The sequence below is a fragment of the Coregonus lavaretus genome, assembly GCF_964263955.1.
Source record: "Coregonus lavaretus genome assembly, chromosome: 3".
In the NCBI taxonomy this organism is placed as follows: Eukaryota; Metazoa; Chordata; class Actinopteri; order Salmoniformes; family Salmonidae; genus Coregonus; species Coregonus lavaretus.
The window spans coordinates 60,173,873-60,201,530 of NC_139990.1; the positions used below are offsets into that span (position 1 = coordinate 60,173,873).

Genomic DNA, 27,658 nt, shown 5'->3' on the forward strand with positions numbered 1-27,658 from the left:
CTGATGTTGCTTCCAGAGGCAGTTTGGAATTCGGTAGTAAGTGTTGCAACCGAAGACAGATGATCTCTACACGCTACGCACTTCAGCACCCTGCGATCCCGTTCTGTGAGGTTGTGTGGCCTACCACTTTGCGGCTGAGCCATTGCTGCTCCTAGACGTTTCCACTTCACAATAACAGCACTTACAGTTGACCATGGCCGCTCTAGCAGGGCAGAAATTTGACGAACTGACTTGTTGGAAAGGTGACATCCTATGAGCTCTTCAGTAAGGCCATTATACTGCCAATGTCTGTCTATGGAGATTGCATGCCTGTGTGCTCGATTTTATACACCTGTCAGCAACGGGTGTGGCTGAAATAGCCACACCCGTTGTTGCAGGGGTGTCCACGTACTTTTGTAGATATAGTGTATGTTTCTTGCTTTTGTTACAATGGGATGTCATGGGACGGATGATTGGCGGATTAATCTACGAAAAAGTACGAAAAAAGTACGAAAAAGTATACACTCATTACTGTAAGTCACTCTGGATAAGAGCGTCTTCTAAATAAGGGGGAGTTTTAACAGAGTAATTTTTTGACTTTTCTGACTCATCAACAGCTTTTACATTTGTAAATGTGGCATATAGGAAATTTCACATGAAAGTACAAAGTTTATTTTTTAGTGGTCTTGCAATTTGAGGTAAAACAATTAGCTGTTTTTTTTTGTTGCAAAAAAATAGTGTTTTAACGTTTTGAGACTATGAAATGTGTTTCAAACATTTTCCTAAATCTCAATTGAGAGACGTAGCTAACACTTATTAACGGGCCGTTAACTGTGTATCTAATTCTATGGGTTCCGCGCACAGACATTAAAACCAGGTTCTGCAATTTTAAAAAAGACGACCTAAAGTGCCTTGAAACAAGAGGACCAATCGCAGCTTCATCCGAAAATGTGACACCGGTAGCTTTGATGACGTCATTTTCTTGCGACTGTTTCTGATAGCTCCATGTGAATGTCGCCTGCGTCTTCTACCACTAGCTATCGATCTTATTTATCAAGGTAAGAACAGTCCTTTAAAGATAGAAATTGCAGCTACATGTATTTATATCTCCATAAGACCCATCACAGGTGTAGTTGGTGAATGCAGAGAATGTTGCCAGTCTGTGAGTGTCATAATTGTAATAGCTAGCTAGAATGGCACATATTCTAGTCGGCAAGGTCAGAATAAGCTTGATGGCAGCTCAGCTTTTGAGACAGCAATATTGCTAGGAACGTTAATTCATTTCAGTCTACTATGAGTAGTTGCCACAACCATGTCTATTCATTGATTACCTGCAAAAGTTTTGCTTGTAGTAGTATAGGCTACACGATTGTTGACACAATTATGTTACACAACACACAATCACTGCGTTACTGTTGCTAATTGCTAAAGCGTACAAGATAACTAGGCGAAACTTGTTGAAAGCAGCCCATAAACGGCAGATTACGGAGAATAAGAACATATCCTGATTATAAAGGCCTTATCATAAAGTTGCACATGAGGGGGTTGTTCGGGCATAGCAAAATGTGATTGTAGGTTCAGAAATCAAAAAAAGATGAGAACCACTGAGTGATATTCACTCTCTCTTGAATTCTCTCTCTCAGGTGTTAGCATGGTGACTCTGGCTGCTGTGTTGTGAATAGGTGTCTTGCTGCTCTCTGGTCTCGTGCTGCTCTCTATTCCTCCATGACCAGCCGTCTGCTGGGCCGATGTGCCCGTCTCCTCCCCAGGGCCTCCCCCCAGGCCTCAGCCACCGCCGCCCGCCTGCCTACCCCTGCAGCTGGACCAGCAGAGCCGCTGTGGGCCCAGGCCTGGTGGCAGCCTGTGGGAAGGGGGCTGTGTGAGGGCAGGAGTTTGGTCAAAGACGAGTACCCCATCGAGCCCAAACGCACCCAACTGGATGAGCTCTTAGAGAGGGCCCAGTCTCCACAGGATGTCCTGCAGGCGTGGGCGGCACAAGGAGGAAAAGCGAATCAGGCGGCTAAAACTCTGGTTCAGCTTGTCAGATTGGCTGGGAGAGAGAAAGGTGGGGCTAAAATGGATCAATTTGAGCTGCTGACTGATCCCAGACTGCTGGACATAATGGACACTGTTACTGCACAGGTAGGAGAGGGGGGTAGTAAGAAGGGGCAGGGGACAGGTAGGATGAGAAAAGGTGAGGGTAGATAAGGGGAGGGTAGGGAGGTTGAGAGGGGAGGAGGATGGAGATGGGTAAGGAGGGGAGAAAGCAAGAGACATGTGGCAGGTTACAGTAAGGGCAGAGGGCGGCTCAAAATATTCACAAAATCTTTCGGTGCTCTCTGAGAGTTTCTTTGAGTGTGTGTAAATTGACCGTGTGTGTGTATCTCTTCCCCCAGGTAGCGTCAGTGTGGAACGGTACGCTGGTCTCTCTGCTCCGCTCCCTCTCTGCTCTGGGTGTTCCTCCTACAGCTGCAGTACAACGCTCCATCCAGACAGAGGTGCTGTGGCGCGTACGCAGACTCTCCTACAAACAGCTGGCTTTCCTGGCAGATTGGGGAGCAGGGCGGAAGGGTCAGATGGAGGTGGCGCTGGTGAGCGCAGCGCTGAAACAGCTGGAGCTCCGCTGGACTGAGATCGCTGACGCCAGAACAGTCAGTATCCTGATGGCTAGGGCTGGACACCTCAGTCCTGGGCTGATGGACAGACTGGAGGATAAGGTAACAAGCAGCTATACTACTAACCCCACACTACACATACTAAGTTATCAAATAGACATACACTACCGTCCATATGTATTATGACAGTGAATAAAAATAAATAAAAATTGTCGCTATACTCCAGCATTTTAGATTTGAGACAGAATGTTTCATATTAAGAGACAGTATAGAATGTTAGCTTTTATTTGAGGGTATTTTCATACGTACAGTACCTAATCAAAAGTTTGGACACACTTACTCATTCAAGGGTTTTTCTTTATTTTTTCTATTTTCTACATTGTAGAATAATAGCGAAGACATCAAAACTATGAAATAACACATATGGAATCATGTAGTAACCAAAAAAGTGTTAAACAAATCAAAATATATGTTATATTTAAGATTCTTCAAAGTAGCCACCCTTTGCCTTCATGACAGCTTTGCACACTCTTGGCATTCTCTCAACCAGCTTCATGAGGAATGCTTTTCCAACACTCTTGAAGGAGTTCCCACATATGCTGAGCACTTGTTGGCTGCTTTTCCTTCACTCTGCGGTCCAACTCATCCCAAACCATCTCAATTGGGTTGAGGTCGGGTGATTGTGGAGGCCAGGTCATCTGATGCAGCACTCCATCACTCTCCTTGGTCAAATAGCCCTTACACAGCCTGGAGGTGTGTTTTGGGTCATTGTCCTGTTGAAAAACAAATTATAGTCCCACTAAGCGCAAACCAGATGGGATGACGTATCGCTGCAGAATTCTGTGGTAGCCATGCTGGTTAAGCGTGCCTTGAATTTTAACTAAATCACAGATAGTGTCACCAGAAAAGCACCCCCACACCATCACAGCTTCCTCCATGTTTCACGGTGGGAACCACACATGCGGAGATCATCCATTCACCTACTCTGTGTCTCACAAAGACACAGCGGTTGGAACCAAAAATCTCAAATTTGGACTCATCAGACAAAAGGACAGATTTCCACCGGTCTAATGTCCATTGCTCGTGTTTCTTGGCCCAAGCAAGTCTCTTCTTCTTATTGGTGTCCTTTAGTAGTGGTTTCTTTGCAGCAATTTGACCATGAAGGCCTGATTCACGCAGTCTCCTCTGAACAGTTGATGTTGAGATGTGTCTGTTACTTGAACTCTGTGAATCATTTATTTGGGCTGCAATCTGAGGTGCAGTTAACTCTAATGAACTTATCATCTGCAGCAGAGGTAACTCTGGTTCTTCCTTTCCTGTGGCGGTCCTCATGAGAGCCAGTTTCATCACAGCACTTGATGTTTTTTGCGACTGCACTTGAAGAAACTTTCAAAGTTCTTGAAATGTTCCGTATTGACTGACCTTCATGTCTTAAAGTAATGATGGACTGTTGTTTGTCTTTGCTTATTTGAGCTGTTCTTGCCATAATATGGACTTAGTCTTTTACCAAATAGGGCTATCTTCTGTATACCACCCCTACCTTGTCACAACACAACTGATTGGCTCAAACTCATTAAGAAGGAAATACATTTCACAAATTAACTTTTAAGGAGGCACACCTGTTAATTGAAATGCATTCCAGGTGCCTACCTCATGAAGCTGGTTGAGAGAATGTCAAGTGTGTGCAAAGATGTCATCAATGCAAATATATTTTGATTTGTTTAACTCTTCTTGGCTACAACATGATTCCATATGTGTTATTTCATAGTTTTGATGTCTTCACTATTCTACAATGTAAAAAAATTGAAAATAACCCTGGAATGAGTGGATGTGTCCAAACTTTTGACTGGTACTGTACTTGTTTGACTGTTTAGAAATGAAAGCACCTTATTTATCTAGTTCCTCCATTTGGAAAAGTCATAATTATTTGAACAAATGTACTTATAGTGTATTAAAGTAGTCAAGTTTAGTACTATTTGTCACCATATTCCTTGCACGCAATGATTATGGATGAGCATTTGACATTTTTTGACTGTTCGAATACTCAAATGAAAAAACAACAACATTTTTTTAGAACACAAGGCCCACACTGGAAAGAAATGTGCGCATTTATCTATAGGCCTATGCCAACAGCAGAGCATATGAGCGGAGTGGAGCGGTGAGAATCTCAGCTCCTCGCTCACGGAGCTGTTCACCCCTCCGCTCCCCCCGCTCAAAGCCACATCAGGCCAGTCCGCTCATTATCGCTCAGCGCTCAACGCAGTTTGCATCGCGCTCCACTCAAATCGCCCCCCGCTCACTCCAAAAAAGGAACAAAATCTGCATGTATTTCACTTTTAGCTTAAACCACAGCCTTACTTTATCTCCCCGAATTTGTTGCATACAGACTCATCTCGGATTATCCATTCTGTCTTGAAACGGGGATCTAACACTGACGCTAAAATGAGATGTTAATCAGTATAGTATATTCCATAGCGAATTGACACGTTGTTTGCCAATGTTTCTGCAAAAGCAGCGATGCCCATTGGAAGTGCAGCGTGAGTGTAATCGGTGAGCAGGGATTTGATTTCTGTGACAGCAGGGAGGATCATCCCCAGGTTCCCCAGCTCCTTCTGCATTTTGTCTGTGAGGTCTGCTAGTGGTGTCAGCACACTGACAAGGTGCGTCAGCTGCCGTACTTGATTCAGGGTGATGTTAGCAACATTAGACTTGAGTTTGTTTTACCATAACGGGTCTTTTTGGAACAACCGGATGAACGACTGAATCATCCGCAGCTGGCTGCTCCATCGAATGGCGCAGGCATTTGTGGGGCGGACACCTAATTGGTCGGTTTCCTCTGTGCTCTTGCGTACACTTTTCACCAGGTGCCCGACTTTCACTAACAGCCTATTAATGTTGTCGTGCTTGTTAACGGCGTTTTTGATCGCCAGCTGAAGCATGTGAATGGGGCATCTCAGATGTAAATTTGACAAAGTAAAGTACTGATTTATCATAGTTTCTTGGGGGAGTGTAGCCCGGTTGAGCTGCGCTGGCGAAGTGTTGCATCCCTTCGCGTTCTCCTTTACTCAGCGGTTCATAGTCCATGAAAATCATTTCAAAAAATGCTACATCCAGCTCTCTTTTTCTCTCCCTTGTTATGGTTGGGCCTTTGCGTGCAGTGAATAAACTTTTGAATTCCTCAACCCTTTTCTCTTGTTGCTGCTGCTGCTCCTCTCGCTCTATAAAATACAAATTAATGGACTACACAAATTAAATTAAACAGATGGATTCTGGGTCAGGCTTGAGCATGCTTCAGACTCGTGGTGTGAGCGAGCGAAATTGGAGCGGGACATAGGGCGACGCTCCGTCCTTTTAAAAATGCCGCTCTGCGCTCTGTTCAAAATCCGTCCGCTCACGCTCCACGCTCGCTCCCGCTCCACTCCGCTCATATGCTCTGGCCAACAGTGCTCGACAATGCCACATTTATCATAACCATTACAGATAACAAATCCTAAATGCTAAATTGCCCCATATTCAGTCAATAAAAAAAGCAAATACCATTTAAGATGAATTTATTGAAACTTTAATATCAACTGGTTATATTGTGTCATGGAACATGATCTTCAAAAAGGCAGTAACCTCAGCAGTGGTGCTTGCTTGTAGAAGCATATGGCTGTGCAATGGCATAGGCTTCCTTTGTTAATTTAGCAGACAAGATGCTCTTATTTCCCGAGCCCTTATCACAGTCAAGACACCTATTTTATAGTTAAAAAAAACATGATGTAATATAACAGAATAAAATGGAACAGAATATTTTTCCAAATGAAAAAAGTTGCCACTGCGAGGTGATGCGCATCTTGGAACAGTTATTCTCAAAGCTTGATCATTTGAAGCAGGGCTCAATTTGGCAAGTTTAAATATTTGTTTCTAAATCTGTCTTTTCAATATACAGACGTTCTATTTAGTTTATTTTGCCTGTTCTTTGGAATTTTGTAATTGGATTAACAATTCCACATTGAACACTGCATGGTGATGATTTATGGCCACAACGTCTGTTTGGTGAGTAGGCCCGCGCTTTAACTTTATCAAACGGATGTTTTTGTGTATTTTCAGTGTGGAACCTGTCTATTTTTAGGGTGGTTATAGCCTAGGCTAAACAATTCTAAATGGCACTAGCAGTTCACAAAGTAGCCGCAGAGGAAAATAGATGGGACACAATTATTCCAAAACTCACATTTTCCAACATCAATCAACCAGTCCATTTAGAATTTGTGATAAAACTGTCGTCATTTGGCAAGGAATGTAGCTTGTGTATCCCATCAGTTAGAAAAGTTTTTTAAATAGAGATTTCTTTCTGTAGGCCTAACAGGAGCTTGTGCGCATACTCAGCACCCGTGTGTGTAGGGAGCGGTCGGAACGCAATTGAGGGAATGAGACACGGAGGAGAAAGGGAATTTAGGAAGAAGAACTTTAAAGATCGAGATTTTACGTCCGTTCGAGTACTCAATTACTCATGCCCAACGCTAGACTATATCAAGCTTTTGACTCTACAAACTTGTTGGATGCATTTGCGGTTTCTTTTGGTTGTGTTTTGGATTATGTTTTGCCCAATAGGAACTGAATGGAGAATAATGTCTTGTGCCATTTTGGAGTCACTTTTATTGTAAGTAAGAATAGATGTTTCTGAACACTTCTACATTCATATGGATTCTACCATGATTATGGATAGTCATGAATGAATCTTGAATAATGGTGAGTGAGGAGGTTAGAGGCACAAAGATCATACCCCCCCAAAAATGCTAACGTGAGAGGTTAGAGGTTACTGTTCTTCCATGCGTCAAAACTTTGTTCATTTGCACAATGTCTCTCGTTCACATCCCTTTGTAAATGTTCAAACTCACCAAAAATGAAATTTCAGTAGATCCTACCCATATATGTATAAGTTTATGAGCTGGATTGCCTGTCTTTGTAATTCATTTATTTTAGTTTGCGCTCGTTAGCATATTTAGCTAGCAGCCTCCATGGAAATGTGCTATTACTTGTGCTAATTGTGTTAGCATTCTGGTAATAGACGCTTCATTGTGAACTAAGCCGGTAATACCGTAAATCCCAGGGTGAGAGAAGGACGGTATGACGATATGAAAATCTGGATACTGCTCAACCCTACTTGAAACATGTAGGTTTTACATTTACATTTTACATTTTAGTCATTTAGCAGACGCTCTTATCCAGAGCGACTTACAGTTAGTGAGTGCATACATTTTTCATACTGGCCCCCCGTGGGAATCGAACCCACAATCCTAGCGTTGCAAGTGCCATGCTCTACCAACTGAGCTACAGACTGGGTCAGGGAGAGTTTTAAAATGTCAGTGAAGATACTTGCCAGCTGGTCAGCACATGCTCTGAGTACACGTCCTGGTAATCTGTCTGGTCTTGTGAATGTTAACCTGTTTAAAGGTCTTCATCACATCGGCTACGGAAAGCGTGATTACACTGTCATCCGGAACAGCTGGTGCTTTCACGCATGGTTCAGTTTTGCTTGCCTGGAAACGAGCGTAGAAGGCATTTAGCTCGTCTGGTAGGATCGCGTCACTGAGCAGCTCGCTGCTGGGTTTACCTTTGTATTCTGTGATAGTTTGCAAGCCCTGCCACATCCGACGAGCATCAGAGCCGTTGTAGTAGGATTCGATCTTAGTGCTGTATTGACGCTTTGCCTGTTTGATGGTTCGTTGGGGGGCGTAGCGGGATTTCTTATAAGCGTCCGGTTTAGTATCCTGCTCCTTGAAAGTGTCAGCTCTAGCCTTTAACTCAGTGGGATATGTACGTACGGTCACCGTAGGGACGACGTCGTCAATGCACTTATTAACGAAGCCGGTGACTGATGTGGTAAACTCCTCAATGCAATCGGATGAGTCCTGGAACATATTCCAGTCTGTGCTAGCGAAACATTCCTGTAGCTTATCATGAGCTTCATCGGACCACTTCCATATTGAGTGTGTCACTGGTTCTTCCGGTTTGAGTTTTTGCTTGTAAGCAGGAATCAGTTTCTGAGAAACATAGGATATTACAGTTCTTCAGATCCCGTTCATAGGATAATCTCGATCTCCAGTGATTGTACATTCGCCAATAGAACAGAGGGTAAAGGCGGATTATTTACTTGCCGCCGTAGTTTCGTCAGGGTGCCCACACGTCGGCCTCTATATCGCCGTCTCTTTCTCTTCCGAGTGTCGGGGATTAAGGCCTGGTCCAGAGTGAGCAGTATGTCCTGCGTGTCCGACTCATTGAAGTAGAAATCTTCATCCAAATCGAGGTTAGTGATTGCTGTTTTGATGTCCAGAAGCTCTTTTTGGTCATAGGAAACAATGACGGAAAATTATGTAAAAAACACACAGAATAGCAGAATTGGTCAGGAGCCAGTAAAAACGTCCGCTATGTATTCCAGCGCCATTCTCACATCTACATTTGTTGTAGCCTCTGAACGGCATCTCACTCATCATTATTCATGTTTCATTCATGATTTTTCTTAATCATGGCATTATCAGGATTAATTTAGAAGTGTTCAGAAACATCTTATCTACTCACTTAGACATAAAATTACTCCAGTCATCATTTACCATTCAGTTACTATTGGGCATAACAAAACCCAAAACAGAAACAATACAAACCGCAAATGCATCCAACAAGTTTGTAGAGCCACAAGCTTGATGAAGTCATTGTGTTCAAGGAATTTGGGACCAAATGCTAAACTTTTTAATAGCTTTGATACACTACTGTTTAAGTGAATTTGTCGAAATACTTCTTCACATGGGCAGACTACATACATAGTGTTTTCATTTCTAAACGGTAAAACAGATCTGTATGAAAATAACCTAAAATAAAAGGTGACATTCTGTACTGTTGGCTCATATGAAACACTTATCTCAAAATCCAAAATGCTGGAGTATATAGGCAATTTTTGAAATGTTTGCTTCACTGTCCAAATACATATATAGCGGAGTGTAACTGTAACTGCCACCATCAACAAATCTCTCTCAACCCAATACTCCTTTTCTTTTCTCTCCGTCTCCCCTCTCTGTTCCTACCCCAGGCGTTAGAGCTAGCTGAAGGGTTTGGGGCAGAGGATATCCGCAGGGTGTGTGTGTCTCTGGCGTCTCAGGGACGCCGGTCAGTGCCTCTGCTCAGAGCTCTGTCCTACCACCTCCTACAGAAACCCTCAACAGACCTTACCACACCACTACTGTTGGACCTCGCCTACGCATATGGTAAACGCACACTTTACTAAAATATTTCAGTTGTGTATATTACATTTGTTTTATTTGATGACTTTATTATTTCATTTCAAGTCATCTCATCTCCATAGAGCTGCTGCCTATGATGTCTGACAAAATCACTAATGTGTAGTTCTTCAAAGTAATTAAGGCATGCTTTTTTTTCTCTAGAGAAACTGTGCAATGTGCGCATTGAGCTCACAGAAAAAAACTGAACGAAATGGAATTCAAATAATTGAATCGATGTAGGTGAATAAGTTGTTTAAAAACCAAACATAACCGAAATGTCTGTTAATTGTTCAGCAATAATACACACACACACAATAATCTGGAGATGTAAAAGGATGTGCCACAGGGTTGAATGCTGGTACCATTGTTATTATCCCGAGTGGCGCAGCGGTCTAAGGCACTGCATCTCAGTCCTTGAGGCGTCACTACAGACCCCCTGGTTCGATTCCAGGCTGTATCACAACCGGCCGTGATTGGGAGTCCCATAGGGCGGCGCACAGTTGGCCCAGCATCGTCCGGGTTTGGCCGGTGTAGGCCGTCATTGTAAATTAGAATTTGTTCTTAACTGACTTGCCTAGTTAAATAAAGGTAAAATAAAATATAAAAAAATATGAAAAATTCTCCATCTTTGTTAACAATCTACCTAACAACAAACTACCTGCGGTCAACTGATTTTTCAGCTGTGAGTCTTTCTGTATTTCAACAGATTTAAAGGGGCAGTGCAGTTAAAAACGTGATTTTTGCTGTTTGTTAAAATGATATTTCCACACTGAGGTTCAAATAACACTCTGAAATTGTGAAAATGATGATATGCCCTTTTTGTGTAAGAGCTGTTTGAAAGAAATGCCTGTGGCCTCATTTATGAAGGTGCGTGCGCAAAAAAAGGACTAAACCTTGCGTGCGCCAGTTTTCCCACAAAGGTTGGTATTTATCCATTTTGAACTTGATGGGAAAGTGTGTGCATTTCCACGCAAATCTCAAACCATGCCTGCACACAACTTCTAGTGGTTGATCAACTGTATTGCAAGCAAATATTGTTATTTTGGGGGAAATGGAGGTGTTTGCTGCACAGGAATTATAATAATGGTTGGCAAAAAAAAAAAAAAAACTTGGCCTAATGATAAAACGTATGCATTTGCCTTGGTAAGAAGATCACATAGCAGCATGTCAGCTAATATATTTATTTTACTTTTATTATATAGCCCTAAATCATAATCATAATCTCCTTTTCTGACATGACTGGTTTATTCCCGCTACATAACAAATGTTAGGCTACCATTTATCCATCGCTCATTCAATAGCCAACCATGCTCGAAAGTAAATAGGCCGGTAGCCTATGACAGTATGGGTGGGCTACAGTATTGATGTGCGATAGGGTTAGGAGCGCAACATCATAGCCTTGCCTATTTAAGGCAGGACATATAAACACAATCATGTATTGATAAACAAAATATTGAACAACAGTTTGTGTTTTGCACAGAAGTATGGGCTGTAGCATTTACTTTTAAATTATTCGAAAGGAAAATCAATCTTGCAGAATGTGTGGCCAGTGTTTGGCACTCCCTAGACGGCATGCATTTCTGTTTTGCCCACACCTCTACAGAAATTTGATCACATTTGCCATTGAGCTTTCTTTCAGGAACTATCATGGCCCAGTTCCAAAATCTCCAAATCATACAGCAAATGAGGGTGTTTTTGTTACCATAAAAGGTGAATGGAGGGTGTTTTCCAGGCGGGGTTTTGGCGCAAAATGGATCGCTCCTACAGACAGTCAAAACGTGTAACCTAAGGGACTTTGAGCGTGGTATGATCGTTGGTGACGGCAGCCCTCCTGGGCTTTTCACGCACGACAGTGTCTAGGGCAGGGGTCTCCCAACAGGTCGATCGCAGTAGCTCGCAGCCCACATATGAGTAGCTCAGCAAACAATTCTGTAAGTACATGCAATTTTCACATGTTCCACCGCAAATTTATTCTGATGTGATTCAAGTATTGACATGGACTCAGAACGTCAAATTTTGTTGGTTCTCTATGAACAATTGTAATTTTAAGAGTGAAAAATTAAACAGAGAACATCATTTGGGAAAATATCAAACATAATTTTTGGGGGAAATCTCAGATTTTATAGGGGAAGTGTTTGACGTAAGCATCATGAGTCCATGGAACCATCCCGCCTGGTGTCAACGGTACAGGTTGGTGGCGGTGGTGTACTGGTGTGGGGAATGTTTTTGTGGACACGTTAGGTCCCTTGATACTAATTGAGCAACAAATGAACGCCATGCCCCAAATAATTCAGATTGTTCTGGAGGCTAAGGGGGGTTCTGAACCCGTACTAGACGGGTGTACCTACAGTGCCTTGCAAAAGTATTGGACATACACAAAATAGTCCAAATTGGTGAAGTGAAATAAAAAAAAACATGACAAAAAAAATATCTAAAAAATAAATAACGGAAAAGTGGTGCGTGCATATGTATTCACCCCCTTTGCTATGAAGCCGCTAAATAAGATCTGGTGCAACCAATTACCTTCAGAAGTCACATAATTATTGTTAAGCACCTGTGTGCAATCTAAGTGTCACATGATCTGTCACTGTCACATGATCTCAGTATATGTTCTGAACGGCCCCAGAGTCTGCAACACCACTAAGCAAGGGGCACCACCAAGCAAGCGGCACCATGAAGACCAAGGAGCTCCCCAAACAGGTCAGGGACAAAGTTGTGGAGAAGTAAAGATCAGGGTTGGGTTAAAAAATATATCAGAAACTTTGAACATCCCACGGAGCGCCATTTAAATCCATTATTAAAAAATGGAAAGAATATGGCACCACAACAAACCTGCCAAGAGAGGGCCGCCGACCAAAACTCACGGACCAGGCAAGGAGGGTGTTAATCAGAGAGGCAACAAAGAGACCAAAGATAACCCTGAAGGAGCTGCAAAGCTCCACAGCGGAGATTGGAGTATCTGTCCATAGGACCACTTTAAGCCATACACTCCACAGAGTTGGGCTTTACGGAAGAGTAGTCAGAAAAAAGCCATTGCTTAAAGAAAAAAATAAGCAAATACGTTTGGTGTTTGCCAAAAGGCATGTGGGAGACTCCCCAAACATATGGAAGAAGGTACTCTGGTCAGATGAGACTAAAATTGAGCATTTTGGCCATCAAGGAAAACAGTATGTCTGGCGCCAGCCCAACACCTCTCATCACCCCGAGAACACCATCCCCACAGTGAAGCATGGTGGTGGCAGCATCATGCTGTGGGGATGTTTTTCATCGGCAGGGACTGGGAAACTGGTCAGAATTGAAGGAATGATGGATGGCGCTAAATACAGGGAAATTCTTGAGGGAAACCTGTTTCAGTTTTCCAGAGACTTGAGACTGGGACGGAGGTTCACCTTCCAGCAGGACAGTGACCCTAAGCATACTGCTAAAGCAACACTTGAGTGGTTTAAGGGGAAACATTTAAATGTCTTGGAATGGCCTAGTCAAAGCCCAGACCTCAATCCAATTGAGAATCTGTGGTATGACTTAAAGATTGCTGTACACCAGCGGGACCCATCCCACTTGAAGGACCTGGAGCAGTTTTGCCTTGAAGAATGGGCAAAATCCCAGTGGCAAGATTTGCCAAGCTTATAGAAACATACCCCAAGAGACTTGCAGCTGTAATTGCTGCAAAAGGTGGCTCTACAAAGTATTGACTTTGGGGGGGTGAATAGTTATGCAGCTCAAGTTTTCTGTTTTTTGTCATTTCTTGTTTGTTTCACAATAAAAGCATATTTTGCATCTTCAAAGTGGTAGGCATGTTGTGTAAATCAAATGATACAAACCCCCCAAAAAATCAATTTTAATTCCAGGTTGTAAGGCCAATGACTGTATAATATGGCTCTGATATATCAATGAAAACGTGTATATGTTGCTTGCCTGTGACAGTTTGATAAATCCCAATCATTTGAGGTGCACGCAAATCCTAGAATCTCCAAGTACGGCAGAATTTAGTAAGAAATGTACGCACGGTTGATAAATGAGGGCCCCTGGAATTTCAGCCTGTTCAGGTGGGATGGAACTTTTGGCCCACATCATGATGTCACAATGTGATCTAATTATAATAGACCAATGACTGTTCATCTGGGTAAGTGGTGTGCTCTAGACCATCCTATCAGCCAATCAGGGCTGTGTATGTAAATATCTTAACATTTCCTAATGCCCACACAATCGGACAGCATTTCAAGGGCCAAAGGATGTTCAGGGAAATAAATTATAATTTTCATTAAATGAACACACACAGTGATTTATTAGACATACAGTGATAATTTAAAAATACAATTACAAAGACTGCATGGGGGCTTTAAATGATCTCTCTCTCTCTCTCTCTCTCTCTCTCAGGGAAGTTGAATTTCCACCACTCCCAGGTCTTCCAGCGATTGGCAGCCGAGTTGTTACCCAGGATGCCAGAGATTAGTTCTGCCGATGTCACTCGCTGCGCCAAATCACTAGCCTTCCTCAAGTGGCTCCATTTCCCATTGTTTGAGGCATTCGCTGAGGTCCGCACACACTCAGACACCCCTAAACACGACTCAACTGATGGGATAATCTCTTAGCCCTCTTGATTAACCAATATTGCTTTAAATTATCCACTCTTATTTTCTTCCTTTGTTTGTTTGATTAAAAAACGATTCAGCACTACAGCGTGAACAGTCAGAAGTACAGCACAATGCAGCTCTGTAACCTGCTCATGTCATTGGCCAGGCTCAACTTCCAGCCCAGCAAGGGGGAGGAGTTCTACAAGAAGGTAAACAATGAGAGTAGCAATTTGTGTTTGTTTACATTTACATTTACGTCATTTAGCAGACGCTCTTATCCAGAGCGACTTACAAATTGGTGCATTCACCTTATAGCCAGTGGGATAACCAATTTACAAAGTTTATTTTTTGGGGGGTGGGGTAAGGGGGGGTAGAAGGATTACTTTATCCTATCCCAGGTATTCCTTAAAGAGGTGGGGTTTCAAGTGTCTCCGGAAGGTGGTGAGTGACTCCGCTGTCCTGGCGTCGTGAGGGAGCTTGTTCCACCATTGGGGTGCCAGAGCAGCGAACAGTTTTGACTGGGCTGAGCGGGAACTGTGCTTCCGCAGAGGTAGGGGGGCCAGCAGGCCAGAGGTGGATTAACGCAATGCCCTCGTTTGGGTGTAGGGACTAATCAGAGCCTGAAGGTACGGAGGTGCCGTTCCCCTTACAGCTCCGTAGGCAAGCACCATGGTCTTGTAGCAGATCAACTGGAAGCCAGTGGAGTGTGCGGAGGAGCGGGGTGACGTGAGAGAACTTGGGAAGGTTGAACACCAGACGGGCTGCGGCATTCTGGATGAGTTGTAGGGGTTTAATGGCACAGGCAGGGAGCCCAGCCAACAGCGAGTTGCAGTAATCCAGACGGGAGATGACAAGTGCCTGGATTAGGACCTGTGCGCTTCCTGTGTAAGGCAGGGTCGTACTCTCCGAATGTTGTAGAGCATGAACCTACAGGATCGGGTCACCGCCTTGATGTTAGCGGAGAACGACAGGGTGTTGTCCAGGGTCACACCAAGGCTCTTCGCACTCTGGGAGGAGGACACAACGGAGTTGTCAACCGTGATGGCGAGATCATGGAACGGGCAGTCCTTCCCCGGGAGGAAGAGCAGCTCCGTCTTGCCGAGGTTCAGCTTGAGGTGGTGATCCGTCATCCACACTGATATGTCTGCCAGACATGCATAGATGCGATTCGCCACCTGGTTATCAGAAGGGGGAAAGGAGAAGATTAGTTGTGTGTCGTCTGCGTAGCAATGATAGGAGAGGCCATGTGAGGATATGACAGAGCCAAGTGACTTGGTGTATAGCGAGAATAGGAGAGGGCCTAGAACTGAGCCCTGGGGAAAACCAGTGGTGAGAGCACGTGGTGCGGAGATAGATTCTCGCCACGCCACTTGGTAGGAGCGACCGGTCAGGTAGGACGCAATCCAAGAGTGAGCTGCGCCGGAGATGCCCAGCTCAGAGAGGGTGGAGAGGAGGATCTGATGGTTCACAGTATCAAAGGCAGCAGACAGGTCTAGAAGGGCAAGAGCAGAGGAGAGAGAGTTAGCTTTAGCAGGGAGGAGAAGGTGGCAAAGAGCTTCCTAGGGTTAGAGGCAGATGCTTGGAATTTAGAGTGGTAGAAAGTGGCTTTAGCAGCAGAAACAGATGAAGAAAATGTAGAGAGGGGGGAGTGAAAAGATGCCAGGTCCGCAGGGAGTCTAGTTTTCCTCCATTTCCGGCTGCCCGGAGCCCTGTTCTGTGAGCTCGCGATGAGTCATCAAGCCACGGAGCAGGAGGGGAGGACCGAGCCGGCCGGGAGGATAGGGGACATAGAGAGTCAAAGGATGCAGAAAGGGAGGAGAGGAGGGTTGAGGAGGCAGAATCAGGAGATTGGAGGGAGAAGGATTGAGCAGAGGGAAGAGATGATAGGATGGAAGAGGAGAGAGTAGCAGGAGAGAGAGAGCGAAGGTTGCGACGGCGCATTACCATCTGAGAAGGGTCAGAGTGAGTAGTGTTGGAGGAGAGCGAGAGAGAAAAGGATACAAAGTAGTGGTCGGAGACATGGAGGGGAGTTGCAGTGAGATTAGTAGAAGAACAGCATCTAGTAAAGATGAGGTCAAGCGTATTGCCTGCCTTGTGAGTAGGGGGGGACGGTGAGAGGGTGAGGTCAAAAGAGGAGAGGAGTGGAAAGAAGGAGGCAGAGAGAAATGAGTCAAAGGTAGACGTAGGGAGGTTGAAGTCACCCAGAACTGTGAGGGGTGAGCCATCCTCAGGAAAGGAACTTATCAAGGCGTCAAGCTCATTGATGAACTCTCCAAGGGAACCTGGAGGGCGATAAATGACAAGGATGTTAAGCTTGAATGGGCTAGTGACTGTGACAGCATGGAATTCCAATGAGGAGATAGACGGATGGGTCAGGGGAAAAAGAGAGAATGTCCACTTGGGAGAGATGAGGATTCCTGTGCCACCACCCCGCTGACCAGATGCTCTCGGGGTATGCGAGAACACATGGTCAGACGAGGAGAGAGCAGTAGGAGTAGCAGTGTTTTCAGTGGTAATCCATGTTTCCGTCAGCGCCAAGAAGTCGAGGGACTGGAGGGTAGCATAGGCTGAGATGAACTCTGCCTTGTTGGCAGCAGAACGGCAGTTCCAGAGGCTGCCTGAGACCTGGAACTCCACGTGGGTGGAGTAGCCTGTGCGTAGAGGAGAGAACAGGGATAGACAGAGGCATAGTTGACAGGCTACAGAAAATGGCTACAATAATGCAAATGAGATCGGAATGAAATGAACTAAACATCTGGGAAAGGAGAGAACGGGGCCTCCCTCACTTACGTTTCACCGAAACACCCAAATATAACTCTCCCAACTTCCACCTCAGAAACTATAATTGTTGTAAACTACAGCGGTTCAATGTTTTCTAGGAATAGACTAACTTAGTTTATTCAGCCAGCTAACTTGGTACAGTATTCTTCTGTGAAAATCGTCCAGGGCACCTAGTCATATGACGCCACAGCCAACTAGCATGCCGGACTCCAACAACACGGTTTAGCACCAATACTCGGCCACAACAAACCACCAGTGTGTCAACACGCCAAGCAGATCATTTGTGTCTGTGTCTAACGTTGTGGGTTAGTCCGTCGTCAACTTATTCAGCCAGTTAGTTAGCTAGAATAGTTAGCATACTAGCTAGCCATTGCTTTCAGACAAAGAAGAAACCCCTCCTCCCACGGCACGAACACACAGAGAGAGCCAAGCTAACGTTAACTAGTCACCCATGTCCCGAATTCCCTTGAACGACTCTGGCTACCAGTATGTAAAAACAAAACACAAATGTAGGTTATAACTTACCCCTAGCAGCTACTGTTAGCTAGCCAAGTGCAAAGCTAGCCACTGAATTGACTCAGCCAGTTCGCGTCTGTTCGCTAGGTCGTTCCAGCTATTGTTTACTAGTAGCTATCCAGGTAGCAACAAGCTACAGTAGCCACTTACTAACTAACGTTAACGCTTCAGACAAAGAGGATTTTTTTATTTACCTTATGCTATACTCAAGGAGAAATAGTGTGTAGAACAGATGGGTTTCTCAGTCATGTAGAGTCATGTCAGTGCTGCACATAACATTTCTATCAACGTTGGCTGATGAGGAGAAGAGGCTTTTGGCTAGAATACCTTCCCAGAATGTAGTCTGTGTTTATGAACTGTCTCCTGTGTGTGTGTGTAGGTCCACTCTGCCCTGGAGGGCGTTCTCCCCAGCCTGGAGGCATTCCTGCAGACAGACGTGGTGTGGTCTCTGTGTGTGTTACAGCAGGCTAAGACCCAGCACATCACAGCCCTCACTCAACACACACATATTGCCAAACTCTCAGGTAAACACACACACACACACACTCTAGTACTGATCCACCTCAGGAGATGGCAGCAGAGGACTGATCCACTGATGTTAATGTGGTCTCTGTGTTCATAGCCCTGTGCTTTCTCAGCTGTACAGACTTGAGTGATTCTGCTGATTTTATGTTGCGTTGGTATATTTCTGTTTTTCAGAAGGCAGTCTGTCTCGAGTGGAGAACTATCGCCTGAAGCTCCTCCACATCATTGCTACCCTCCAGTTAGAAAACCCAGAGTCTCCGTCCTCCACCCTGCCTACAGAGGCCATGTTGCTTCCCTCTACCCTAGGCCGGGACTCCCCTCTCTCCCCTCTACAGACTGGGCTGAAGGGGGCCCTGGATAATCTGGTGGGGGGGAAAGCAGAGGCCCTACGTACCGGGGTCAACACTATATACGGCTGGACCATAGGTGAGTACACGCACACACACATAAACACTGCATGGCTGGAACAACAGGTGACTGACGTGTTGTGTCCAATCAGATGGCGAGCTGGTGGTGGACAGTGAGAATAAGCCAATGGACCTGGTGACCCTGACGGCCCCTCACCTGCCTGGAGGAGGTGGAGCCAAGCCCTTACCTGAGGGGGCACGCAGGTGAGGGATAAATGACCACCCAGACTATTTACATTGACAACCCCCCCCCCCCTCCCCTTTTGTTTTTACACTGCTGCTACTCGTTGTTTATTATCTATGCATAGTCACTTTACCCCTTCCTACATATACAAATTACCTCAACTAACCTGTACCCCCGCACATTGACTCGGTACCGGTACCCCATGTATATAGCCTTGTTATTGTAATTTTATTGTGTTACTTTTTATTAAATTTTTTACTTTAGTTTATTTAGTAAATATTTTCTTAACTCTATTTCTTGAACTACATTGTTGTATTCGGCGCATGTGACAAATAACATTTGATTTGATTTGAAGTGTGTGTGTTCTGACAGTCTCTCTCTCTCTCTCTCTCTCTCTCCGCAGATTAGCTTTCCTGACCTGGGAGTTTCCTAACTATGGCTCCAGGAGTAAAGATCTGCTGGGACGATTCACCATGATGAGACGGCACCTCCAACTGGCTGGTTTTATCCTTGTAGAGGTATGGAGGGATGACAAGGAGAGAGGGAGTGATGGAGGTGGACTGAAAGACACATTCTGGCAGTCATTATGACAGTCACTGTCCATCGCACACACACAAACCCCAACCACAGCATACACACCACTCTCCACCCCAGGCCAGACACTCTGGGGTGGAATCACCAGAACAAGCCTCTTTCCTGGGGGAGATCAGGTGGACTTAGGCTTCTCTCTCCCTGGACCGGGATGGACACAGCATTACTGCATTACACTGCCTGAAGCTCATTGCCTCACAGCAACACACACACAGCACAGCAGTCTTCTGAAGTTAAAACGCCTCAGAACAGCCTCAATTCGTCGTGACATGGACTCTACAAGGTGTCAAAAGTGTTCCACAGGGAAAGTGCCAATGTTGACTCCAATGCGTCCCACAGTTGTGTCAAGTTGGCTGGATGTCCTTTGGGTGGTGGACCATTCTTGATACACACAGGAAACTGTTGAGCGTAACAAACCCAGCAGCATTGCAGTTGTTGACACACAAATCGGTGCACCTACTACTATACCCCGTTCTGGGTGACAACATAATGATGTTTGTTTCCTACTTTAGGAAACAGTTTTCCTCAAGAAATTAACTCTGCCTCATGTTTCGTTTCCTTGCCACGATACTTCAAAGTATAGTGATACTGGTATCGTGACAACCCTAGTGGCTAATGCTGGCTAGCGGTGTGCCTTATGACGCTAAAGTTGGCTAGCTAATGCTATAGAAAGTGATCTAATGCTGATGTAATGCTGCATCATGCGGGGCCAGGCTGGTCTGTCTCCCTGAAGGATGCCAGTTATAAAAAGGCCTGATAGTCAGTCAGGAGCCAGGAGAATAGCAGCAGCAGCTCTGTCTCATGTAGGCCAAGCTCCTTAGCCAATCCCAGCTCTCTCTCTCTCTCTCTCATCTAGGACAATCACGTTAGCCAATCTTACTGCTCTCTCTCATCTAGGCCAATTGCGTTAGCCTGAGAGCTCTGTGGTGCATGCTGGGTAAACTAGGCCACAGAGCTTACCTGAGACAGACTTTCAGACTTAGGCCTTTTATCAATTTGATTTGTTCACCTCCCGTGTCCTCTCTCCTCCCTCCCCTTTCGCCTTCTTTTGAAAAAGGTCAAAGTTAATCGAGAAGAGTCGGCGAGGAGAGGGAACGTGGAAGGAAATGCACTTGCTTGAAATGAGATTGTCCTTCTCCACTCGCGCGTCATTAGGGAAATGACGTTTACAGTGGTGGATCCCAAAATATGTGTAAAGTGATCAAAACAAATTAGGTAGTTGTGCAATACTTTTTATAAATAAAACAACAAGTAGCATATCGTTCATTTTATTTCATTTATATATATATACTGTATATACAATACCAGTCAAAAGTTTGGAAACACCTACTCATTCAAGGGTTTTTCTTTATTTTTACTATTTTCTACATTGTAGAATAATAGTGAAGACATCAAAACTATGAAGTGGAATCATGTAGTAACCCAAAAAGTGTTAAACAAATCAAAATATATTTTATATTTGAGATTCTTCAAATAGCCACCCTTTGCCTTGATGACAGCTTTGCACACTCTTGGCATTCTCTCAACCAGCTTCACCTGGAATGCTTTTCCAACAGTCATGAAGGAGTTCCCACATGTCGAGCACTTGTTGGCTGCTTTTCCTTCACTCTGCGGTCCGACTCATCCCAAACCATTCAATTTGGTTGAGGTCGGGGGATTGTGGAAGCCAGGTCATCTGATGCCGCACTCCATCACTATCATTCTTGGTAAAATAGCCCTTAAACTGCCTGGAGGTGTGTTGGGTCAATGTCCTGTTGAAAAACAAATGATAGTCCCACTAAGCCCAAACCAGATGGGATGGCGTATCGCTGCAGAATGCTGTGGTAGCCATGCTGGTTAAGTGTGCCTTGAATTCTAAATAAATCACAGACAGTGTCACCAGCAAAGCATCCCCACACCATAACACCACCTCCTCCATGCTTTACGGTGGGAAATACGCATGAGGAGATCATCCGTTCACCCACACTGCGTCTCACAAAGACACAGCGGTTGGAACCAAAAATCTCCAATTTGAAGGACAGATTCCCACTAGTCGAATGTCCATTGCTTGTGTTTCTTGGCCCAAGCAAGTCTCTTCTTATTATTGATGTCCTTTAGTAGTGGCTCCTTTGCAGCAATTTGATCATGAAGGCCTGATTCACGCAGTCTCCTCTGAACAGTTGATGTTGAGATGTGTCTGTTACTTTTTTATTTGGGCTGCAATTTCTGAGGATGGTAACTTTAATGAACTTATCCTCTGCAGCAGAGGTAACTCTCGGTCTTCCATTCCGGTGGCGGTCCTCATGAGAGCCAGTTTTATCATAGCGCTTGATGTTGTTTTTGCGACTGCACATGAAGAAACTTTCAAAGTTCTTGAAATGTTCCATATTGACTGACCTTCATGTCTTAAAGTAATGATGGACTGTCGTTTCTCTTTGCTTATTTGAGCTGTTCTTGCTATAATATGGACTTGCTCTTTGACCAAATAGGGCTATCTTCTGTATACCCCCCCCCCCCCCCCCCCCCCACCTTGTCACAACACAATTGATTGTCTCAAACTCATTAAGAAGGAAATAAATTCCACATATTAACTTTTAAGGAGGCACACCTGTTAATTGAAATGCATGAAGCTGGTTGAGAGAATGCCAAGTGTATAAATATAAAATATATTTAGTTTTGTTTAACACTTTTTGGTTACTACATGATTCCATGTGTTATTTCATAGTTTTGATGTCTTCACTATTATTCTACAATGTAGAAAATAGTAAAAATAAAGAAAAACCCTTGAATGAGTAGGTGTTCAAAAGAAAAGCAATTTGTTTTGTCCATTAAAATAACATCAAGTTGATCAGAAATACGGTGTAGACATTGTTAATGTTGTAAATGGCTATTGTAGCTGGAAACTGATGATTTTTAATGGAATATCTCCATAGGCATACAGAGGCAATTATCAGCAACCATCAGTCCTGTGTTCCAATGGCACGTTGTGTTTGCTAATCCAAGTTTATCATTTTAAAAGGCTAATTGATCATTAGAAAACCCTTTTGCTGTTATGTTAGCACAGCTGAAAACTGTTGTGCTGATTAAAGAAGCAATAAAACTGGCCTTCTTGAGACTAGTTGGAGCATCAGCAATTGTGGGTTCGATTACAGACTCAAAATGGCCAGAAACAAAAAACTTTCTTCTGAAACTCGTCAGTCTATTCTTGTTCTGAGAAAGGAAGGCTATTCCATGCGAGAAATTGCCAAGAAACTGAAGATCTCGTACAACGCTGTGTACTACTCCCTTCACAGAACAGCGCAAACTGGCTCTAACCAAAATAGAAAGAGGAGTGGGAGGCCCCGGTGCACAACTGAGCAAGAGGACAAATACATTAGTGTCTAGTTTGAGAAACAGACGCCTCACAGGTCCTCAACTGGCAGCTTCATTAAATAGTACTCGCAAAACACCAGTCTCAACGTCAACAGTGAAGATGCGACTCCGGGATGCTGACCTTCTAGGCAGAGTTGCAAAGAAAAAGCCATATCTCAGACTGGCCAATAAAAATAAAAGATTAAGATGGGCAAAAGAACACAGACACTGGACTTTTTCCTTTGCAACTCTGCCTAGAAGATCAGCATCCCGGAGTCGCCTCTTCACTGTTGACATTGAGACTGGTGTTTACAACCATTTACAACATGAACAATGTCTACACTGTATTTCTGATCAATTTGATGTTATTTTAATGTACCAAAAAATTGATTTTCTTTCAAAACAAGGAAATGTCTATGTGACCCCAAACTTTTGAACGGTAGTGTATATATAAATATATATATTTTTGTTGTTGTTGTACTTTTACCCCATTTTCGTGATATCTAATTGGTAGTTAGTCTTGTTCCATCGCTGCAACTCCCGTATGGACTCAGAAGAGGCGAAGGTCGAGAGCCATGCGTCCCCCGAAACACGACCCTGCTCGCTTAACCCAGAAGTCAGCTGCACCAATGTGTCGGAGGAAACACCATACAACTGGCGACCGAAGTCAGCTTGCAGGCGCCCGGCCCGCCACAAGGAGTCGCTAGAGCGCAATGGGACAAGGAAAAACCCTCCCCTAACCCGGACGACGCTGGGCCAATTGTGCGCCGCTTCATGGGTCTCCCGGTCATGGCCGGCTGTGACACAGCCTGGGATCAAACCCGGGTCTATAGTGACGCCTCAAGCACTGCGATGCAGTACCTTAGACAGCTGCGCCACTCTGGAGGCCCTAGCACATCGTTTTTAAACATGTGCATGTTTTTCTCCACTGACAAAACAAAAGCTGATTCAAAGGGTGTGTGGCAGATTTCAAAACTTTTCTGTGGTATGATACACATGAGTATCCTTAATGAAAGGTGTCTATCGAGGAGGGGAGAACACTCTTCCGTTTGCCTACTAATGAATTGACACACTCCTCGACCACTTATCATATTCCGGGTCATGGAGGAGAGAAGACGGAGGACGGACTTTTGCCCAAATGAGGAAAAAACCCTAGATTGTCTCCAAAAATTATTTGCATAAAAACACTACTGGGTATATGTCAGTTATAGTATTGCAAGGTAAAGAGTGTTATTGATAGACAATTCCCTGAATCTGTACTTTCTGTCCCTCCCTAGGTGCCATACTATGAGTGGCTGGAGCTGAAGTCTGATTGGCAGAAAGGGGCGTATGTGAAGGATAAGATGGGGAAGGCCATTGCTGAAGAAATGGCGAAGTGAACTGGGCCAAACAGCAGAAGTTTAGAACTGAACCAGACTCAACTGGACTGGAAAGAGGAGAGCCAGGATGCCAAGGACGGCTCACCAGATCCACTCTGGTCTCAAACAACTCTGAACACCAACCACACACACACACACACACACTAATTAACCCACTCTAAAACAAGCCGCTTGGTGGAAAATCTCTTTGTCGTTTTATCTTTGGTTGCCTTGCCGATGTGTGGAGCTTTCCTTGTTACCATGGAGATGTCCCCTGAGAGTTCTGTATGCTGAAGAGCGCAACAGAGAGGGAGAAAGACCTCTGTTGCTAAGGAGATGTGTCCCTAAATGACACTCAGTCAAAGAGAATGGAGAGCAGCATCATATAATTAATGCCCCGATGAATGTTAAAAGCTGTGTATCACCTGTGAATAGATTGGTCTAATTAAATTATCAATATGAGCTTTGTTGAGTGATGTTATGATTGAATAAACTATTTTATGCTTTAATTTCGATATACGTGTTCCACACACTGTCCTCCACGTTGGCACCAATGTTCCATGACTGTAACATTGGCTGTGTTTGAGAGCATCATATCCGTGATCCATTGTGGGCAAATTGTGACTGACTGACTGATCTACAAATAATAATAAGTAGTTCTATATGATGCAAGGTGATTTGTAGATCAGTCAGACATCATCCGCTTGCAATGTGGAACAAGCCCATTATCTATGGCTCTGGTAGGCCTTGACTTCCCTCACGGTGTGTTAAGAGAGGACATTGGGTTGGATGAGCTTCTATGGTATCATTGGCATCCTGATGGTGGTGTGATATTCAGCCTGAGGATGCTTCTCTTCACAAGATACAGCTAATAACATATTTATTATCAAACGTCATGGGTCAGTGGTGTGTTGTGTGGGGTGCTGAATGTATCCCAGAGCGATCGGCTCACACACACAACTGTTGTTGTTGTGTCCGTGCCTTACAGTGCTTTCAGAAAGTATTCATACCCCTTGACTTATCACATTTTGTTGTTAGAGCCTGAAATCATTTTTTAAATATTTTCTTTACTCATCTACACACACTACCCCATAATGACAAATTGAAAACAGGTTTTTACAATTTCTTGTAAATGAAATACAGAAATATCTAATTTACGTAAGTATCCACACCCCTGAGTCAATACTTTGTAGAAGCACCTTTGGCAGCAATTACAGCTGTGAGTCTTTCTGGGTAAGTCTCTAAAGCCTTGTTCATACTACAGGTCTTAATGCTCAAATCAGTTTTGGGATACTGACTGTTCAAACCGCAAGTTACAAGTGACCAAATCTGATTCTTGTGTGTTCAGACAGCAGTCATTTGATGACATGGCTACGCTAGTTGTCATTAGTAATGATGGGTGTGTGTGCAGTAGTGTTTGGTTGGTGGTGCTCATTCTTCCTATCACTCAGAAGTTATGTAGCAAGCTAAGGTGACAACAATGCCTGCCATGGACGTTTCCCAGTAGCTTTGAATGTTCAAAATCATAGTGTATGAATACTTTTAAAGCCTCAAAGGATAAGATTATCCAACTAGCTGGGTAGCTCTTTAGCTTTCTAGCACATTCACTAATTTGTTTGTAAACAATTAACACGCTAATTAACTACCACATGTTCCTGTCAAACTGTCAACAGAGTAGCTAGCAAGCAACAAGATATGCCGAATAACAGTCTAAAAAGCAACTTGAGGGCAAATAAATCAGATTTGACCATTCAGACACAAGTCACATGGCCAGGAATCAGATTTGTAAAGGACTTCAAACCACCTACGAAGGTGTGGCTTGAAATATCCGATTCCATGTGCTTTTTTTGGCTGTTCAGGCTGCAGGAAAAATAACAGATTCAAATCAGATATGCCAAAAAATTTGATTTGAGTCACTTCAAACAGCTAATGTGAGCACGGCTTAAGAGCTTTCCACACCTGGATTGTGAAACATTTGCCCATTATTCTTTTTTAAATTCTTCAAGCTCTGTCAAATTGGTTGTTGATCATTGCTAGACAACCATTTTCAGGTCTTGCCATAGATTGTAAAATAGATTTAAGTAAAAACTAACTCAGCCACTCAGGAACATTCACTGTCTTCTTGGTAAGCAACCCTAGTGTAGATATGGTCTTATGTTTTAGGTTATTGTCCTGCTGAAAGATTAATTAATCTCCCAGTGTCTGGTGGAAAGCAGACTGAACCAGGTTTTCCTCTAGAGTTTTGCCTGTGCTTAACTCATTCCGTTTATTTTTATCCCAAAAACACTCCCTAGTACTTACTGATGACAAGCAAACCCATAACATGATGCAGCCACCACCATGCTTGAAAATATGAAGAGTGGTACTCAGTGATATGTTGTGTTGGATTTGCCACAAACATAACACTTTGTATTCAGGACTTAACGTTTATTTCTTTGCCACATTTTCTGATGTTTTACTTTAGTGCCTTATTGCAAACAGGAGGCATGTTTTGGAGTAATTTTTATTCTGTACAGGCTTCTTTATTCTCAATATCATTTAGGTTGTGCTACAATGTTGTTGATCCATCCTCAGTTTTCTCCTATCACAGCCATTAAACTCTGTAACTGTTTTAAAGTCACCATTGGCCTCATGGTGAAATCCATGAGCAGTTTCCTTCCTCTCTGGTAACTGAGTTAAGAAGGAGTGACTGGGTGTATTGATACACCATCCAAAGTGTAATTAATAACTCAAAGGAATATTCAATGTCTGCCTTCTACCAATATATGCCCTTCTTTGTGAGGCATTGGAAAACCTCCCTGGTCTTTGTGGTTGAATCTGTGTTTGAAATTCACTGATCGACTGCAGGACCTTACAGATAAAAATATGTGTGGGGTACAGAGATGAGGTAGTCATTCAAATATCATGTCCATGCAACTTATTGTGTGACTTGTTAAGCACATTTTTACTCCTGAACTTATTTAGGCTTGCCATAACAAAGGGGTTACTATTTATTGACTTAATACATTTCAGCTTTTCATTTTTAATTAATTTGTAAAAATGTCAAAAATATATAATTGTGTGTAGGTCAGTGACATAACATCTCAATGTAACACAACAAAATGTGAAAAAAGTCAAGGGGGGTGTGAACTTTTTGAAGGCACTGTATGTTGTTGAGTTGCTAAGCGCTGATTTGGAGCATGTGTACTCACAGCTATAATGATAAAGCAGGATGTTTAAGATGATGTTTCCATTTATTGTCTCACCTAGAATCAGTGGTGGAAAAAGTACCCAATTGTCATACTTGAGTAAAAGTAAACATACCCTAATAGAAAATGACTAAAGTGAAAGTCACCCAGTAAAATACTAATTGAGTAAAAGTCTAAGAGTATTTGGTTTAAAATATACTTAAGTATCAAAAGTAAATGTAATTGCTAAAATATAAGTAAAAGTATAAATCATTTCAAATTCCTTTATATTAAGCTAACCAAATGGCACCTTTTTCGTGTTTTTTAAATTTACGGATAGCCAGGGGCACATTGTTTACAAACAAAGCATGTGTG

General features: G+C 43.6%; 1 protein-coding gene across 1 annotated transcript; it reads left to right on the plus strand.

The window, feature by feature from the left end:
* Nucleotides 1–957: 957 nt before the first annotated feature.
* LOC311119070 (FAST kinase domain-containing protein 4-like) lies at nt 958–24,625 on the plus strand. Its single transcript, XM_084157705.1, has 11 exons — nt 958–1,037; nt 1,623–2,121; nt 2,376–2,696; nt 9,661–9,835; nt 14,228–14,385; nt 14,523–14,633; nt 18,101–18,245; nt 18,421–18,672; nt 18,746–18,857; nt 19,241–19,355; nt 24,036–24,625. The coding sequence occupies exons 2-11, from the start codon at nt 1,705–1,707 to the stop codon at nt 24,135–24,137; spliced, it is 1,908 nt and encodes a 635-aa protein (XP_084013831.1). The 5' UTR covers nt 958–1,037; nt 1,623–1,704; the 3' UTR covers nt 24,138–24,625.
* The last annotated feature ends 3,033 nt before the right edge of the window (nt 24,626–27,658 follow it).